This window comes from Larus michahellis, chromosome 16 (assembly GCF_964199755.1).
Source record: "Larus michahellis chromosome 16, bLarMic1.1, whole genome shotgun sequence".
Lineage (NCBI taxonomy): Eukaryota > Metazoa > Chordata > Aves > Charadriiformes > Laridae > Larus > Larus michahellis.
Window position 1 is genome coordinate 10,004,669 of NC_133911.1, and position 18,760 is coordinate 10,023,428.

Genomic DNA, 18,760 nt, shown 5'->3' on the forward strand with positions numbered 1-18,760 from the left:
GGAGTTTGCAGTGCTCAACACACCGGAGGGCTGTCACCCTCTCTGATCAGGAACAGAGCATTCGGCTACAAATTCTGCTCAGGAAAACTGGGAGAGGCTTAATCCTGACAACGTTTCTTTTAATCTCCTCATTGATGATCCCGAAATCGTACTGGGCAACATTTTTACAGAAACTTGAGAGAACAAAACGTTCACTAAAAGTGCATGCGGCATCCTGGAGGATTTAGATCAGGTGCCTGCACCATTTCTGCTGCCGAGGCTTGTATAGTTGCACTTGTCGTCTACTGATCGGCACGTTATCTAGCTTTGACTGGAGTTTTATTAGCCGCCATGGATTTTTTCAGAAGACAAAAGAATAATTAAAAAAGGAAAGAACAGGAACTGACAAACGTGTGGCGCTTTTTCAGACACAAACTTCCAAACTTCCCATCGCGTTTCCATAGCATACTGCCAGGAGTGGTCTTACAGCTGTGTGCGCTACACGCATAATGAAAAGGAGAATTTAAGCAAGTTCTTTAGTACTTTTAAATAAAAATATCTATTTATGCGGGGTCTAGAATGGGAACAAGCTTCTAATGCAGTTGTTCTACGTGATCACGGTGAAGGCAAATAACACAACCCACAACAATGAATTATGTTCAAGGAAGCGCATGATTCTATGGCCATAATTTGAATCCTTTATAGAAAGCCACAATTCACAAAACTTGAATATTGTATAAATCTGAAAACCGCTAAACACTCCAGCTATCTTGGTATTTACAGTGCTGCTTTTGTTATGAACTATGATGTCCTGCTCTGCTGCTTAGTGGCAGAACAGATTAATTCACCTGTATTTAACTTCAGTTCTACGATGACCACACAAAATACACGGCTGCTGCCCAGGCGCTCGGGTAGCAAGCAAGCACTGCAGTCCCGCGTAAAGTGCCCCTGTCTTCCCTTTGCATTGGAACCAGAATTTATTTCATTTTTGAAAAAAGGTATCTTTCAGGACTTCTTGGTTCTTATTTATAAGCACGTCTGCTTTGTAGATGCCATTGAAGTATTTCACAGAAGCACAGGCTTAGCCTGTCTCTCACTCTGCTCCTGCGGCCAGATGTGCGTCGTTGTGAAACGCAGGCGTTTCTGCGTGCGTCTGACAACAGATTCCTGTGCCGACAAAACCTGTTTTATCATTAATTCAGGCTTCTGCGCTCTCAATTGATAGAAGTCACAGGTAGAATTATCCACATAATCCTTTAATTGAAAGGAAGATTGCTCCCGACAATACACTATTCAGAATGTATTTTCTTTCTGTGAGTGCCTGTTTCTTGAAATAGTCGAGGAAATCAATTTCAGTGTAAATGTGTCCCTTATTCTCAGAAATCAATTTGCACTTATTTAGGTGGGGGTTTTTTCCTCTATGGGATTTGTTTTGATTCATGGGAATTTTATGCCACTCCTGAAGTACAAAACAGCAAAATCAAACTGTCTGGAAAAAGTATTATAAGGAGCACCTCATTGTTCAGTAAGATTTCCTTCTGCTTCAGGTACAAAAAACAAAAATAAGGGGTTTGCACTGTCTTCAGAGCGTTTCAAAATATATGCAGAATGCACCAACAAAATGTAAAATCCCAACTGGTGTCTTTTTCCAAGGAGAAAACACCAGACGTTTTGAGTTTTTACAGGGTGTTTAGGCTGATTCTCATCCCTTATGTGTGGATTAGAAACTGATGACAAGCAGAACGATCTTATCCTGTCCTAAGCCATCGTCTGCTGGTGGAAAGGTCGCTCTTTGATTAAAGGTACCTTGGTGGCTTTTTCACGTCTCTAAGTTTGTGAACTTGATGTAATAGTCACTCAGTTCTCATGGTTGAAAGTACTAATAGGAGACTTGGACTGGGGATTAAAAGATTTATTTAAATATACCTAATTTCACAGTTCAGGCTTCAGTATGACATTTATTTTCTCGCATACCATTTTATATTTACTTGTATAAAAGTTTATCAAAATGCATAAGTGTGATTTGGTGAAAATAATCTGCTATCGTAATCTTCTGCTGAATAGAGAGATGGGCTGTCATTCTTCAAACACAAGAATAGCGTTCTCTAAGTTGAGATCACATAGAGGGGAAAATCACCCTTTACGTGACATATTGGTGGGTTTTCTATTTTTCTGAACAACATTTACCGAAGAAATAAAATAAAATATTTTTGTAAAAGGTTAAAAATGATGTTGCAAATGCCATGACTCAAACGTGCGTCTTCTTTTTTCTCTTCAAGACCAAAGTAGCAGTAATTGATCAAAGAGACAGATACAGTGTCTGATGTTAAAATCTTTCCAACCTCAGAGTTATAAAAATAGTACCAGAAATGTACCACGGCTACATATACCACATCTGCAATGTACATAATATGTTTACATCACCTAAAAGATCAAAGTTGAATGATGTAGGACTGAAGGTGGTGCAGTCCAGCTGCAGTGACATCTAGTTCGAAGATCAAGTCAACCACAGCTTTCCTCAGTGTTTCCACTGCCTCTCTCAAGCCAATCGCGCTACGACAGCAGATGCAAGCTATTATGAAGCTATTATACCCTTCTATTACTGCTTTTAAGTGCAGTACTTCTTTCTATATGTAGATCAAGTACCACTTAAAAATGTGATTCCTAGTCCTAGAGGAAGAAAGTCAGCAAACTCTATCTTTTAATTTATTTATTTTTATTTTTTTAAGAGATAGAAAAGATGCACTCTTTCCTCGGTGGCTAGGCTATTTAGCACTCTAAAATGTACAGATTCTGACACCGTCTCTGTTTATGTAAACCGGTTCTTGTTCTGTGTTCCGAAAGAAAATTCAAATGCAGTTTACAGGGATGGTCCAACTCCTAGTTCACCAAAAGATCTCTGAATTCTGTGGATTTGCCGTGGTCCTGATATTCACCTTGTTCTTCCTCGGGAAAGCGGCAGCTGCAGGCATCGTCTTCCTGAATTGACTGTTCAGGTGTGGTATGCACTGAAGAAAAATATTAAATGTTCACTTTCTGTTGTATTTATTCAGCCATCTTATTTCACCCTTCCTCAGCCACAACTGCTGGAAGTCAGCAAGAAAAATTCTTCCAAAGGATTCAATAACCTGAAATTATTCCTCAACAGCATGTACATCTGATAAACCTAATTTATCATACTTTGTTTTCCCTAATGCCATACAGGCTGCCAGTGCTCTGTTTGCCATAGGAATGAAAGGAAGACCAACATGGAGTTGTTTGATTTTTGGAGTAATGCTATTGTCTCCTGAATTACACCAGAAGATCAAGCCCTTATCTCTAGGAAAGGGGAGAGGGAGAGAGAAAAGCCCCAACAAAAAATCCCAACTATAAACTATGTTGGATGCAACTCCACCTCATCTTTGTGCTGAACTCTTGAGCTTCCCCGAGGCTTATTCCCCTCTCAGAGGGCAGTGCTGGATCCAGGCTGAGCCTGCATCTGTGCAGCAGTCTGTCCCGACTGATATCCCCCCTTCTACTGCAGCCAACGTTCAAAGACGCTCGCTCCAGGCCACGTGTACTGTTTCTGAGCAGACAGAACGGGGAAGTGCTATTGCCACGCATGCCATGGATGGTACTTGGAAGTAATAAACAGAACTGACCCTTAACCAGATCAGTGAGGCTCAGCTGAGCTTTTTCACCTCCCGTGAATGCTTCACTTGTATGGATATGCATGCAGTTAACCTGCAAGGTTGATAGAACATCCACAGGTAATTAAGTGCTTCCTACAATAAAAATTCTAAAACTGTTTTCCTTTCAGTTATTGTTTCTGACTTACAATGGCAGAAAATGAAGCTATCTGCAACTATCTTTGAAAGAAACTTAAAAACCTGGATTCCTGATTTGTCTAGTTTCAAAAAGAAAAAATGAATTGAAGAGTGTATCTATCTTACTTTTCTTGAAGACAGCATGTAGTTTCTTTTTCTGCCAGATACTGAAGCATATACACGAGGGTAGCAGAAACACTATGCACAACAGCCCAGCTACAGTAAGAGAAATTCTGATAATGTCCATCTGGATGTCCTTCCCTAGGAAACAAACAACATTCTCTAAGAAGTGTTAAAGATTCTACTGCCCTTGAACTAGCTGACAACTTTGTCTCCAACTCTGCAACGCTGGAAATGGACAGAGGAAAAGACTCTTGCTTTAAATGGCAAGTGAATGAGCTATAGTATGTTTCGAGGTAGGTCATTAATCTTTAGCTCTATAAGCAATATTATACAATGACTTACCTGGCACAGTGATAGAAAATGGCATTGCAGATGTTGTAGGCAGAGTAGTGACTAAAGTGGGATTATCTGAAGCATGTTTGCAAACGACATCTTTTTCTGCAGTTCCAGGCTCCAGGACCTGGTCTGCAGAGCACCTGAAAGATATTTAAAGCAAAACAGGAAAAAAAAAAAGGGAAGAAAATCCAGGCCAGTGTAATAGCTATACCATTTATTTTTAGATTACTTACTTTGTCCAGTTTTTACAGGAGCCATTGGGCTGATCATTAAAAGTTCCATAGCGGCAAGTTTGGCAATCTTCAACAGACAAGGACAGGTAAATTTGTACAAGATGCGCATTTAAGACAGCATGTGAAACGTTATTTTTGCCTGCTTGTACAATGACTACGATTTGCATTCATAGAATCACTGTTTCATAAGCTGCTCTGAGTATGCAAGGGAAGTCCTTCCCTCTGAGCTATGGACCAGTACAGTACTCCGCTACAGAGCCAGTTTGTTTGGCACAAGATGACGCAAATCATGTCTAACTCCAGAGTTCCCAGCTCAGTTTCCCACACACTGGCAACAAAAGAGCTGTCATGCAAAGGGAACTAACTGGTACACAATCTGAGTTGCAGCAGGGCGCAGAGTTTGGTGAGTTTGTCTGCTGCCGTGCTCGCTACGTGCACCGTGCAAACTGTTTAGCAGCAGTAGCTTTTATCTTGCGAGGGCCTTATTCTAGTTGTTTCCGCACCGTGCAAGAGGCAGCGGTGCGTCTGGTGCAGCGAGCGCAGGAGGTTTAAGCTGGTGGGGAAAGGCACCCTTACCGCTCCCGGTGCTCTCCTGGCCCACGCCGCAGCTTCGGTCGCAGCGGGAGCAGCCCTTGCCGCCGCAGTGATACCCCTCCTGGCAGGTGCATTCAGCATCGCTCTTGGAGGAACACACTTTCAAATACCTGAATCTTCCTGGGAGGTGGAAACGAGCCTGAGGTTACCGAGGCGCCCGGGCAGACCTGCTGCGCAGCGCAGGCCGGCGGCCTTTGCTCTTCCAAAAATCCGGCCGGTGGCATCAGCGAGCAGCCCCGCGGTGTTTGGCCGGTGCCGTTTTCACTCGCGGCGACCTGACAAACCCGCGCGCCGTCTTTTACGGCGGGGGGTAACGGAGGGTCCCGGCGCCCCCCGGTACCTTCGCACTTCCTGCAGAGGGTGCAGCCGCTGAGCTCCGCCACGGTGGAGAAGGTGCCGGTGGGGCACGGCCGGCAGCTGGCGCCGGGCCCGCAGCCGCCGCTCACCACGAAGGTACCTGCGGGACGAGACAGAGGGTGGCTGTCGCGGGGCCGCGCCCGGCGCCTCGGCCCGGCCCGATCCCCGGCCCGGCCCGGCCCTCACCCGCTGGGCAGTGGGCGCCGCAGGGCAAGGCGGCGGCGGGCCGCGGGCTCAGCGCCAGCGCCAGCAGCACTGCCGGCAGGAGCGCCTGTCCCGCCCGCGCTGCCGCCGCTCCCATGGGGTCGGTGCGCAGCGGAGCGGCGCGATGGAGTGTGCGCGGGGCGGCGGGCGCCGGCCCTTAGGGGCCGCCCCCGGAGGGCCCGGCTGCGTCAGCCCGGGGGCGGCGGGGAAACCCCGGCCCCGCGGGGCTTTCCGGCCCCCCCGCGGCGCGACCCCCGGCCCTGCCGGGCAGCGCCCGCAGCCCTCTCAGCGCTGCCGGGCAGCGTCCGACGCTCCCCACCGGGGCTTCCCGGCGAGTCCCGCGCGGAATCCCCGCGGCAGCCCGGCCCGGACCGGCCCGTCAGCGCCGCGGGCAGCGGGTCGCTCCCCGGCCGCGCCCCCCGAGAGGTGAGGGCGGAGGGGGCAGGCTGCACCGCCATGTCTGATATCGGCGACCCCCGCCGCCGCGGGAGAAGAGGCCGCGTCTGAAGCCGCCGGGCAGGGGCCGATCCCCGCGCGCGGCGGTAGCCGAGCGCTGCGGCGGGGCCGGAGCGGGGGAGCGGCGGCCGGTGCCACCCCCGCCGCGGGGGCGCTCGCTGACCACCAGCGCGGGAGGCGCGCGCCGCGCCGCGCCCCGCCCCCTGCGGCTCCCCGCGGCCAATCCCCGCCGCCCCTGCGCGGGCGCGTGGCCGCGGGCGGTGCCCTCCGGGCGCGTGGGCCGGGGGGGGGCGGCGGGGACACGGAGCGTTCCTAGCGCGCTACAGCCGAGCGCGTGCCCGGCCCGTGCTGTCGGGGGCTCCGCGGGGGGCCAGCGCGGGCAGCGAAACCCCCTGCCCGGGGCAGGGCCAGGGGAGCCCCCGGCGAGGTCTCTGAATCACCGGGCGGTTCGGGTGGGAAGGGGCCGGTACAGGCCCGTCTAGTCTGACCCCCACCAGGGGCAGGGGCGCCTCCCCGTAGACCGCGCTGCGCAGGGCCCCGTCCAGCCTGGCCCCCAGCACCGCCGGGGACGGGGCATCCCCCTCCCTCAGGGCAGCCCTGGGCAGTGTCTCACCGCGAAGAAGGTGCGTTCTGAGGGGACCGGAGGGAGGCGGAGCGTCCGCCAAGCGGAGGCGCGACCGCCACGGGGGGCGGGGTCCCCCAGTGTCCCCCGCGCGCTCGGCCGAGGTGAGTCGCCGCCGCTGCCGGCTGGGCCCGGCCCGGCTCGGCTCCGGCGGGAGGAGTCCCTGGGGGACGGCGGGCGGGGGTCTGGCTGGGCCCGGCGGGGCGCGGCGCGGCGCCTCGCCTCGTCTCGCCTTGCCTTAGCGGTCGCGGTGTCTCGGCGCGGCGCCCGGCCGCGGTCAGGGCGGGAGGGCTAGGCCGCTGCCTTGTCTGCCCGGGCCCCGCGCTCCCTGCGGCTGCGGGCTCCTGAGGGCCTCGCCACGTCGAATGGCGCCGTGTCCCAGAATAAATACCCGACCGTGTGGGGACGCGGCCTTCCGTTGGGCTGGCCGAGCTGGTGGCCGAGCTTCCCCACCCTCTGGGGGCAGCGGTTCGGTCGGCGCATCGAGGGTGTGATTTTGTTAAAGGCGGCCTTGTTAGAGTTCGGGTTCAGCCATCTGCAGAAGTCGCCATCCCGAGAAATGTGCACAGACCCACACAGGGAGCGCGTTCAGCTTAGAGGTTCGAGGCAGCCCGTGCACGTACTTGCACTGAGAAGTAAATGGAAGACTTGTCGTTACTGCGCATACGTAGCTTGTTAAATGAAGTGGCTGTTAGGTCTGTGTAACTTGGTTCTGCCTTCTTGGAAAACAGTCTTGCCCTGGTAGCATTTACAGCGTGACAGCTACTTACATATGCACCCACGTAAAGAACAGTGCTGATGCTCAAGAATTTGTCAGTGTATTACAATAAATGTCTAAGGACAGTAGTGAGAGGCTGTATTTTGCTAGATTAGAGGAAAGAGTAAAACTTTCAGGAGCAGGTGCCTATTTGCATCTATAGAACTAATGAAAGAGAGGGATACAAATTATGATTTAGGGTATTTTTCTACGGTAAGAAGCAAATGCAGTACTTCTGCATTGTGGCTATTCAGGTAGCCTGTTGCTAGTTAATCAAATTCATACCAAAAAATGATTTTGCAGAATGAACATATGCCTTCCAGACAAATTATTAAGAAGGTCCAGGTTGTCCTAAAGTTATTGCTAATAGCTATGATTTGAATGTACTTGTTCAGTTGGCCTTGCATTTGACAATACATAAAGCTGCCCTAAAAGCAGGATTTGACACACTGAATTAGTCTGCTTGGGCTGGTCCTGCATACTGCAGGACATGCTACTGTATATTACTGCATTCTGGAAATAACATCTTTCTAAATGAGGCTGACAGTCGGGAGTGAACCTGAAAATAGATGAAGTTGAAGCAGGATGAGGAGATGGTTTTCTTTCATATAGGTAACTAAACGTGGATCTTATTTTATAAAGAGGTCCCAGGTGTTACAGGCATTTCTGGATGGAAAGTCCCTACATAGGAAAAAAATCCCTGTCTCATAGAGTGGATGACCTGTGAAATGCACTCTCACACCATGGATGCTTTCACAGACTTCTGTCAGACCAGTATGAGTTAGTGTGTATTTCACATGATGTAGTTAAAGTTACTTTAACTTAACCTTCAAATGGAAATTTGGCTATTCACCTCAGCTTGAATTTACAAGGTAAAAAAAGTTTGTTCCATTTGCTAAATTCTGTGGTCTGCTCCCCCATCACACATGTGCACACACGTTTCTCCCCCACAACATTGTGAAATACCAGAAAATCTATTGCTCAGGTTTTGCAGGGGCACTGGTCGAGTCATTATAAGTCACAGGAAACTCTTCATGAAGCGTGCTGTGTGGAAACTAAATACCAGACATGAGGTCAAAGCTCATGCAAGCCCTTTTTATAAACGCTGACCTGGGTAGGAGTCAGTAGTCTGGGTATGAGTGAGGGCGTGCAAACTGAAAACAGCTCTGCCACCCACCTTGAACCCCTCTCTCTGTCGGACTCAGGCCATGTGAAGTCTCGATTAGGCCAAGCTGCTTCCTGTTCTGGTGATGTGCTGTGCCTCCCACTGCACAAATGTCTTAATCCCTTAATACCGTAATGCATTCTTTGTAAAAAGCTCTTCAGTTAAATGGGATGGCTATGAATATTAATTAAAGCTAGTGAATGATTTTGAGGTGGCTTAAATGAAAGATAATGCAAATTACTCACCGTTAAGTTTCACTGTTAGGAAGGATTCATGCTGGGCCGGTTGCCTTCTAACCACATTGTTGCTTTCTCCCCCCCCTCAGCCTCCCTTCACAACCATCACACCTCATAGCAACCCCTCAAGATATGGCCTCGAAAAGAGCATTGGTGATTCTAGCAAAAGGGGCAGAGGAAATGGAAACTGTAATCCCCACTGATGTTATGAGAAGAGCTGGGGTGAGTATGCGGACAATGAAAGATCTTCTTGTGAGTAATTGGTCAAGGGAAAATCTTTGCATCAAGTTGATGTTCATCGGTAGGTATAGTCTGTTGTATGAGATGAAAATTTACCTGTGCCTTCTTACTGGTTAGCAAATATTTGTGCCATGCCCCAGATAAGCATGCATGGAAACTGACATTTGTGCGAAAGGTAGGCTTCTAAAATACTGAGCCTAATGTAGGCTGGAGCGGATGTTTCAAGTACATCTTACCCTGTCAGAAAACGTGGCTACTCCCATGCATAGTAACAGGAAGTGCTTTTTTTGTAGGGGTCTGAAAAGTTCAGTATGTTACAGCTCATAACATTACATAGCTTTTATTGAGCTACTTGGTGGGATTCTTCATGCTCTTTGTTACTTTTGCAACTATAGTGGTACACAATGTTGTCATTTGATTAGGTATGAAAATAAGATTTTAAGTAAATACACCAACTTCACGTGTAGAAACAACTAAAATAAAAGTTGCCTTCTCCCACCACCTTTGTCATTCCATTAATGTACTCCCCACTTTGGCTGCCATAAGAAGCACAAGCTTGTCTGCTTGTTCAGTGAATGTGAACTGTGCCACACACATCTATGATGTTATCACCAGGCACCTAAAAATCAAGGGAGAAAACTGAATATGCCATAAGTGTGTTTGAGAATGGCTTGAGCCTGCAGAGAGGCTTTAATTCGTTATCTGGAATACTTAGTCCAGCTCTCCTGGGTTGTATTGTTTTGTTTAAAATCTGTGGGATCAGATAGTTTCTAAATGTTCTGTTTGGAAAGTTGAACTATTTGAGGTATTTGTTAATCTCTAGGTGAATATCACTGCTTACCTTGTGCGTTTGGACTTAATCATGGTTTGGGGAAGCTTAAGTGTTGCCCTGTTCTTGACAGCTTTCAGTAGTGCTTCGCTCATTCTGCTTACTACTTAAGAACTAACACTTAGAACTAACTAACACTTAACAAAAACGCCCTGAGTTCTTGAATTGTGGTGATATATGTATTCTTCTGTTAGATCAAGGTGACTGTTGCAGGCCTAACAGGAAAAGAACCAGTGCAGTGCAGTCGAGATGTCTTCATTTGTCCTGATGCCAGTCTTGAAGATGCCAGGAAAGAGGTTGGTTAGCCTTTCTCACAGTTCCGGAGGTGGATTTGGAAAGCTTACGCATTACCTTTAGAAAGATGTTGCATGTTGTTAGCTCTATGCAGTAGTGAATCACAGAACTGCACATCCTGCAGTGCTCCTCTTCACTGTTGTTCTGCTTCATAGCATGCTAGGATCAGACACATTTCTTATTTCTGCACGGGTATTTGTTCTTGCAAAGCATCAAACATAGAGCTTTATTTTGCATGTTAGTTGGCCCAACAAAATGCTGAGATTTGGAACAACTGAAAAGTTCTGATGGGAAGCTAAACAATGCTATAGTTAGACCTGTACAATAAAGTTGGAGCAAAACCACTTGTCCTTACAATGCAAGAGCTGCTATTTGTTTGCTGAAGCTCTTAAATGCACTAGGCTTAAAAGTTAGTTCTGTGACAAACTTTATTGATAATAGGCTCTTCCTGGAAGAGGAAACAGTATTTTGTTCCATAATTGGAACTGGTTCTCTGATCGTAAAGTGTTGTTCAGTGGAAGAAAAGGTAGATCCTTTTCTTCTTGCTCGACTCAGCTGTAGTGGCCTTAAAACGGTGTAATGAATGTACCAGCCTATGCTCATCAGAACAATTTTATCTTTTGTTTGTTTAGGGGCCTTATGATGTTGTGGTCCTGCCTGGGGGTAACCTTGGAGCTCAAAACTTGTCAGAGGTAAAGTTCTGGTATCTTGAAGATTCATGGGCATCCTCCTGAGTAGTGCGATGGTCTACACTTGTTTAGTAATCCTGCAGATTCAGTTCAGCATCTGAAAATTCTCTTCTGAATGAATCAGGAAACTAATTGTTAATTGTCTTAAGCCTTCTTGTGAATATATGGGTGGGACAAGTGGGTGAATTGTTGGACTTGAGTTAAGCAGAATAAAAGTGGAAGGGTATTGTGGGACAGTCTCTGTTCATAATCATATGAAGATGAAACAGTGGGAAATGAAGCTTTAATTCCATGAAATACAGAGCAGGCTGAACCCACAGGACTCTCTTCCTTTGCTCAAGAATTCTGTTTGTGGTGCAAAACCGTTGTAGTGCTGGTATAAATACCTTATGAAGGGCAGACAGACAAGCAAGTCAGTCTATCAGATAGGATTTAGATGGTATCACAGTTTGCAAGCCCCAAAATATGAGACAAATACCCCGTATAAATCTCCTTAAGAATGATAGAGACTGTCTGGAGGTATCTCGTGAATATTCTTTCCTATTTAACTCGTGAAGTTTTTGAACAACAACTTTCTATGGCCATGGATTAACCAGCGTTTCTGTGGGCCAAGTACTTCCTTGCACTTCTTTCTGATTTCCTTGCTTTTTCCTTGCTCAGGTATTTATTGGTTTCAGTTTTTCCACTTCTTAGTGTTTTCATTGCCCTTTGTCCTGAGGCAGGATGGAGAGTTGTCAACTGGTTGTCTTTGTAAAACTTGTTTATTAATTTGCAGTGGAAAGTATTTCAACAATGCTTCAAATAATCAACCCCAAACAATGACTTGTGATATGGTTTCTTCATACAGTCTCCTGCTGTGAAAGACATTTTGAAGGACCAGGAAAGCAGAAAAGGCCTGATTGCTGCTATATGTGCAGGTGGGTTAACAAGATGTCTTGCATTGTAAAGCATTTGGATATTTTGAAGAGGCGTGCACACAGTTAGAAATCTATATTCCTGTCATTTAGTAGCAGGGATTTGTATTATACATGCACCCCGTAGCATTTGAATTTTTTGTATATTTAATAGCAGAGGAATCTCTAAAATATTGTCAACACTTTCCTGCAATTTCTGCTTGGTACGCAGTTCTTTTCAATCACTTGTGTTACTGTCTATAAAATAAAAAGTGAAAGGTAATGTGCTAGGATTTTTTATAAAATATTTGCTTATTCTGTTGACCTTTATGTGAGGACACAGTGCTGGCAGAACATCATTGCTATAAATTTATCGCACATCTTCTCTCCTGCCCTTTAGCTTCAGAAGGAAGGCTGTAAATATAGAAGTAGAGTCTCACCTTTCTTCATCTGAGTGGTGGCAAAAGATGGAATTACTCTGAGGAGAGGCTTGTCTGCTTACATATTCTGCACAGCTAGTGTCCAGTTCATTCCTTTGTAAGATTTGTATGTAAAAATGCAAGATGAACAATTGCCATTGCTCCCAGCTGAACTGAGAGTCTGGCCTAGGTGCCCGTACCTGAGAATGAGGAGATGGCGATGAGCGTGTGAAAGACAGTCTAACAGTCTGTTTGTGGAGTGTATTTTCACTTTTGTTTTCTGGTACGTTGCTGGTTTGGGTTTTTTTCTTTTTTGCTTTCATTCTTCAGTTAGGTGATACACGTACAGAGTTGTGAACATTCTTGAACTGGGCAGTGGTAGTCTTCTACTTCTCTATCTGTATCTCTTGCAGAGCAATCGCAAATTCACGGTTGCGCAATAACGGCCTTTCCTTGGAAACAGGACAATTCGTTTATTTGGGTGTAATGCTTCTTAGTAGCTGATTCCAGCTGTATGCAAAGAAGGTTATTTCCTGGACTATATCTGAAATTAATTGAATGTACAGAAATGAAACTCGCATTAGGCAAATCCTACCTTCAGTTTCTCTTGGAATTCCCATAAGGATTTTCTGTCAGATGACCTAAGACTTTTTGACACAAACTTCTTCCTCAATTCAGGCCAAGGAGGAAGTATGAAAAGAAAAGACAAAGACGGTTAAAACCAAAAACTTAGTGGTTAGCCCATGATCTGTCCAAAATACTGCTTGGCACACAATTCCAGCATGTAAAGTCTTGCTCAAATGAAACTATACCTGTTAAGTTCCTAAATTCAAGGGTTTAACAAGGTTGCAAAGGAAGTGTACCTAGTTAATGTTCAGATTGAAATACGGACTTTTTGTTACTTCGTTTCAAGCAGATTTAAATAAAATGTATTTTTTCAAAGTAAAATGACCATTGTTCTTGACTCCTTCAAAAGCAGCACAGTCATTGGTAGTACAGCTGCGTGAACTGGGTGTTCTTTAAACCTTCTCTATTCTTAATTTTTTCCTGCACAGGGCATTTTGTGTAATAGAACAGGAGAGATCATACAGCTGTGCTCTTTTTGAGGCTTTTTGCTTCAGAGATAGGGCTGGCATCAGTTTTATAAAAAGTAGTCTGTCCACGGTGAGCTTTGGCCCCTTGAGGGCCTAGTGCCCAAACGTGCATTCTTAAAAGTGTATGTAGCAGAAGACAGCTCCTCACTGGTGCACCTTTGTGTCCTTACAGGTCCTACTGCCCTTCTGGCACATGGGATAGGGTTTGGGAGCAAAGTCACAACACACCCTTTGGCCAAAGATAAAATGATGAATGGAGGTATGTAATGACTTTTATAAGTTTCTCTCTAAACTCTTCTCAGAATTTTTATTTTTTTTAGCTTAACCCTTGATTTAAAGAAAGGAAAATAGCTTTTCTATCTTATTTTGTGTCTCTGAATTTCCCTAATGCTTTCCTGAATCAAAATTCAACTGAATATGCTAAGACTATTTCTAAGTCTGCTTAACGTGAAAATACAGGCCCGTATTAACATTCTCATCCTTGGGGAAAATACACGGCTGCTGTTATACTAGGAGCATTTTTTCCCTTATTCTCTTGAGGCTGAGCCATCTCTTGCCCTTTTGGTTCTTTGCCTCAGTGGTCCCAACAGCAAACCCCAGCAGCACCTTTGCTGCTCTCCCATGAGTGCTGTGAGCTTTGGTGCTATGAGCAGCTGATGGATCCACACTTCTTTCTCATACCTAAAGGAAGTGGTGGTGAACCATTACTAAGAAGTCATTCTGTGAACATTAACGAGTCTGAAGGTGAGCAGGAGATGGCAGGGTTCCTCCAGTTTCCTCTGCATGCATTTGGAAAAAAAAAAGTTATGAACAGCTACAGAAAAGCAGTCTGACTCCAAAAGTAACCTCACGGGAACTGACAGGCACAGCGAGCGCTTCTTGATGAGCTTGTAGAATCAGAGGTGCATTCCCATACCATGTGAATAAGCTGCCAGAGCGCCCTGCAGGCCCTTTTCCTCCCTGAGGACTGCAGGCAGCGATGAGCTGCTTGGTTGCGGAGGGGCAGGGGTACAGAGCCCGAGGGGGGCTGAGGTGCCTTCTGCGGAGCACGATGCTGTCGGCGGGGAGCTTCTCTCAGCTGCTGTAGCCTGCAGGCAGCGGTGCCCTGTGGCAGCTGTGGGCACGGTGCTGGAGACTGACCCTGTTTCTGTTGTGTGTCCCCCAAGCACACTACAGCTACTCCGAGAGCCGCGTGGAGAAAGATGGGAACATCCTCACCAGCCGTGGCCCTGGTACCAGCTTTGAGTTTGGGTTGGCCATTGTTGAAACGCTGATGGGGAAGGAAGTGGCCGAACAGGTGAAGGCACCCCTAATATTGAAGGAGTGAAACCCTGGTGCGGGACAGGGAGTAGCACAATTTCAGATAGAGGGTCTTGTCCTTTGTAGAATAACTGTGAGATGCACTGTTGTAAATACCATGTAATTGTGGGTGAAATTAGCTAGCAACTGTACTTACCTAAACTGTGATACGTTAACAAACTAATGGTCTTCGTTTCTGGAAAAAGATCCTGTTAGCAAAAAGCTTCGTCACAAAAAAAGCAGCCAAATCTTAGTTATCTCTTGGATGGCATTTAAAAATCACATGGTCAAATGTTTGCTGAGTAAATAAAAATGAAGCAACCCTGCTTGTGTGTTGTTTCTTTGTGTGTTTTCTCGCAACTCAGATTCATGAAACCTTTTTAGCACTATGGCTAGCAATGTACTCTTCAAAACAACTTCTGTCTAGGATCTCACACAGTTCTTCTGAAGTGTGAGCTTCTGAAGAATGTGCAAGAAGCGTTTAGACAACACTCTTTAGATACTTGGCTTAACTTTTAGGTTGCCCTGTGCGGAGCCAGTAGTTGGACTTGATGATCCTCAGGGGTCTCTTCCAACTCAGGATATTCTATGATTCTGTGAAATAGATCATGTTGTAACTTAGAATTCATTAAAACAGTACTTAGTTTCCTGTATACAAATAAGGCAAATAATGAGTATTAATTCTAAGACAGCACGGAACTAAATTAAAAGTAGGAATATTCTTACTGTGTCAAGTACCCTGGAGTTCCTATAGCTAGCAGGTGTGTCCATGATACCGTTGGAATTTGTCTTCTACATAAATGACTGCAGATCCATTGAGCTATTTAGGCACCTTATAACTGGCATAAAGCAGGAAGTTTGGACTTCGTAGCTTACCACCAGTAGCAGCGCTTGTTTCTGCTTCCTATAAATCCCAACTCGCTACAAGCCTGCCTTAAAGCGAGCGTGTGTCAGTTTAGAGGAGTCGTTGGACAGGTCTCTTGAGGAAGTAGTGGAGCTGTATCCCCATGAGAATTAAGAATTTTGGATCAACGTCTGTCTTCTCTACCTTTCTTCTACCAAATAACTGCTGTTACCTGCCTCTGCCAGCAGTCACGCTTGTGAGGTGGCACTTCACTGGGCTCTGAAGTTACCACAGCATCTGGAGACCTGGGTCTGCGTACACCTGAAGTGCACAGTCTGAACTTTGGAAGATGACTGCATAGGTGTCTTTGTGCTTGCTTATTTTAATGGGAAACAAGTTCATTCTCAATTACTACATTTTGATAATTAAATACATAGGCACCTTTGCAAATTTAGAATTAAGAAATGTCTCCACATTGTTAGTGTCTACTGGAAGAACTGCTTTAGCTGTATGCTCTGCCTCTGATTTGTTTAGGAAATCTTCCATATGTTTCTCTAGCTTTGAAATATGCTCAAGATATGCAAAAAGTTGTAATCTATGTAAGATTGGACATGTTTGTTCGTTAAATCTGCACGTCTAACTGGTATTGCCATGCAAATGTAAACCAAATGCTGGAAAGATTCTTCATCCTAGAATCTGGAATAATCACTTGGTTTGTAAATGGGCATGATTCAGAATACAGGAAAAGCTGTGCATTCCTGGGCTGTAGTACTACTTTATGGCATTAGAAGGAAAATATTTCCATGCTTGTATTATTAAGGCTTCCAGAAATCTTTTAATATAAGACATTAACGAAGTGGCCAGAAATTTCATTGTTCATTTTTACTTTCTATTCTAAGGCTGAGAGAGTTCAGTTTACTGAAATGAGGTTTTCAATGCGTACATTTGGTCTTTCCCGTTCCTGTTAAAATAGTAATAGGAAAAGCACTCAGTAAAATGAGTTTAGAGCCAATTGTATCTGGTTAACTTGCAGAGTCTTTCATTGCATTCAGCAAAAAGGCCTTGATTAATGAAATGTGGTAATGCTGCTTGTATCACAGTTTCCTTCATAAAGCTGACCCTGTTCTCAACCTTTTACATTGCAGATGTCCAGCAAATCTGAATTTACATGGATTCTCTGTTTCTGACAAGGTGTCATTAACCCAGTTTTTAAGTTAGGGGAGGTGTATCGACTAAGATTATGCTAATTTTCCTCTTAGGGGAAGTGTTGAGAAGCAATTTGCTGATTTGAGGAAAAAAAAAATTGCCTTCCAATTTATGAAATGTTTTTTCCTCTCTCCTTATCTATTTCATACAGAGGTTCCCTAGCTGTTACATATCTCTTTTCCTAAAGTCCCCTTTATCTGCTGCTGAAAGGTGAGATGAGGTACTTTTCAGCTCAGTCCTTCGTGAATGCTAGAAATTTTGTGCCCTTTTATTATTGGCAAGCTTTAGTTTTAGAGCCTATGGTAATGGGATATTTGCTGCCATAGAATTGGCTTAAAATGAAGGGAATACATCCATTCTTCTCTAGCTTTGTTCCCTGACAGCTGGAGGGTTTGCGGTTTTGTTTGTTTTCCTGCTGAGAAGGTAGTCAGTTAGCATCTGCTGTCTGCCTCATATCATCTCTGAAGGATAGTGTGGGTTTTTTCTCTTGATTCTGGTTGTTGTGTAGGCTTGAATGCGTAATTGAGAGTGAGCTTTTTTATTGAATTGAGAAGTATTGTATGACTTAGGAACAGGAATGTACACAAGGTGGCATAGATGCAAGTGCCAGCAGCGAATACTTGCAATGCTGAAAAATACTTTCCTTCAGAATGAAGGAGCTTATAAATGAAGAAGCAGCTCTGAACCAGAAGCAGCAAAGAACGTGGGGAGAGTGAGCAGTCCAGTTTTGCTGCAGTTCTTTGGCAGGTTTCTTTCCAGAAAGGGAAAGCAGAGTACACAGCGCTGTACTGTCAGCAGGCACAAATCCTAACCCGGGAATATGTCCCTCCGAGCAAGAGAGAAAGCATCCTCTTCTAGAGAGAAAGGCATTGCTTTTCAAATAGGTGGAGACAAACACAACCATAACGGAAGCAAACCAGCCTGTGCACTAGTACTTACAGCTGTGAAAGTACAGCGGGGAATATGCTTCATCCAGTAATTACAAGCCTGGGACAGCTTGCTAGCCGTACTGTTTGGTGCGACCTAACTACAAGGCATGAAACCCACGGGGACTGTCAGAGCAAAGAATGGTTACTTAATCAGATAATTTTGTTTGTTCTTTCAACAAAAAGATGCATTGTTATGCAAGATACAAGCAACAATCCCAAAATGATAAAAGACAGCTGTCTTCCATCAGCCTGGATGACATGTGACTGGGTTGGAAAGACAAACCTGTAATGGAGAAGTAGGAAGGTGCCAATGACAGAAATAATCAGGAGCACTGCACCCATATCATCCTTTGTGTTCACATACTCTACCTCCAGAAAAAAAGGATGCGTTGCTGTTACGTGGAGACTACATTTTAGTAGGATGTGGGATGCAATGTTTGAAATTTGAAAAATAAACAACAGAACGCTGAGTGGATGAATAAACTGTTGCCCAAAATTTTAAAGTATAGTTTAGCAAGTTTAGAATGTGGTCTTGCATGTGGTACATCGGCGTGAAATGCAGTACGGAAAGAAAGCAAAATACGTGAAAGGAGAGCCGAGCGGGCCCCAGCGCAGGCGTGCCTGCCCTGGCCTCTCAGTGAGACGCGTGCTCTGCGAACATTGTCCAGCTCTGAACTTCCACGGAGTTTCTGTAGTTCTTGCGGCATCATCACACAGCAGGAAGTTAAAAGGTTTCTGGGAAGCACAGCAAAAAGGGACGGGTTGCCCCTGCTGGCACAATTTATCTGGCCTTCAGCCTCTTCCCTGTTGTCTCTTGAGAAGCATCCGGGGAAGGGACGGGTCTTGGAGCAGGTTGTGTGAACGGCCGGCAGGTGCCACCTCAGAGAGTGGCCCACCTCCTTCAGTTAGGGTGCGTTCAGTGGGGTGGGCACCCCGAGGCAGACCGACCCTCCCAGACCTGCCAGACCTCCTCTGCGTGGATCTTCCCTGTGCAGGAGCATCCACCTTTCTGCATACATGGACGCTGAGCAGAGCTCCGCGCGTGCGGAGCAGCCCAGAGGTGAGGGAATTGAATCCAGATCTCTCTGTGCTGAATACTCTAACCAGCAGAGTACTAGTTAAGGGACTAGGCAGCCTTACGGGTTTGTCTTTTCCT

At 45.8% G+C, this 18,760-nt stretch overlaps 2 protein-coding genes across 8 annotated transcripts; one reads left to right on the forward strand and one right to left on the reverse strand.

The window, feature by feature from the left end:
- Window positions 1–1,877: 1,877 nt before the first annotated feature.
- On the reverse strand, window positions 1,878–5,748 carry TNFRSF9 (TNF receptor superfamily member 9). Of its 2 annotated transcripts, XR_012590139.1 has the most exons (8): window positions 5,615–5,748; window positions 5,412–5,528; window positions 5,054–5,191; window positions 4,478–4,544; window positions 4,251–4,384; window positions 3,912–4,046; window positions 3,621–3,702; window positions 2,854–2,987 (listed from the first exon to the last, which is right to left on the reverse strand). XR_012590139.1 is itself a non-coding variant. In XM_074609528.1 (7 exons), exons 1-7 carry the CDS (start codon window positions 5,727–5,729, stop codon window positions 2,860–2,862), a joined length of 834 nt encoding a protein of 277 aa, XP_074465629.1. In that variant the 5' UTR covers window positions 5,730–5,748; the 3' UTR covers window positions 1,878–2,859. The 2 variants fall into 2 exon arrangements, 1 of the variants encoding a protein (XP_074465629.1); XM_074609528.1 differs by lacking the exon at window positions 3,621–3,702 and having other exon boundaries at window positions 1,878–2,987.
- On the forward strand, window positions 4,962–14,951 carry PARK7 (Parkinsonism associated deglycase). 6 transcript variants are annotated; one of them, XM_074609531.1, is made up of 8 exons: window positions 6,372–6,422; window positions 6,500–6,814; window positions 8,958–9,090; window positions 10,132–10,233; window positions 10,864–10,923; window positions 11,768–11,837; window positions 13,499–13,585; window positions 14,493–14,951. In XM_074609531.1, the coding sequence occupies exons 3-8, from the start codon at window positions 9,001–9,003 to the stop codon at window positions 14,651–14,653; spliced, it is 570 nt and encodes a 189-aa protein (XP_074465632.1). In that variant the 5' UTR covers window positions 6,372–6,422; window positions 6,500–6,814; window positions 8,958–9,000; the 3' UTR covers window positions 14,654–14,951. The 6 variants fall into 6 exon arrangements, with proteins under 6 accessions (XP_074465636.1, XP_074465633.1, XP_074465634.1 ...); XM_074609535.1 differs by lacking the exons at window positions 6,372–6,422; window positions 6,500–6,814 and adding an exon at window positions 4,962–5,524; XM_074609532.1 differs by lacking the exons at window positions 6,372–6,422; window positions 6,500–6,814 and adding an exon at window positions 5,757–6,058.
- Window positions 14,952–18,760: the final 3,809 nt, after the last annotated feature.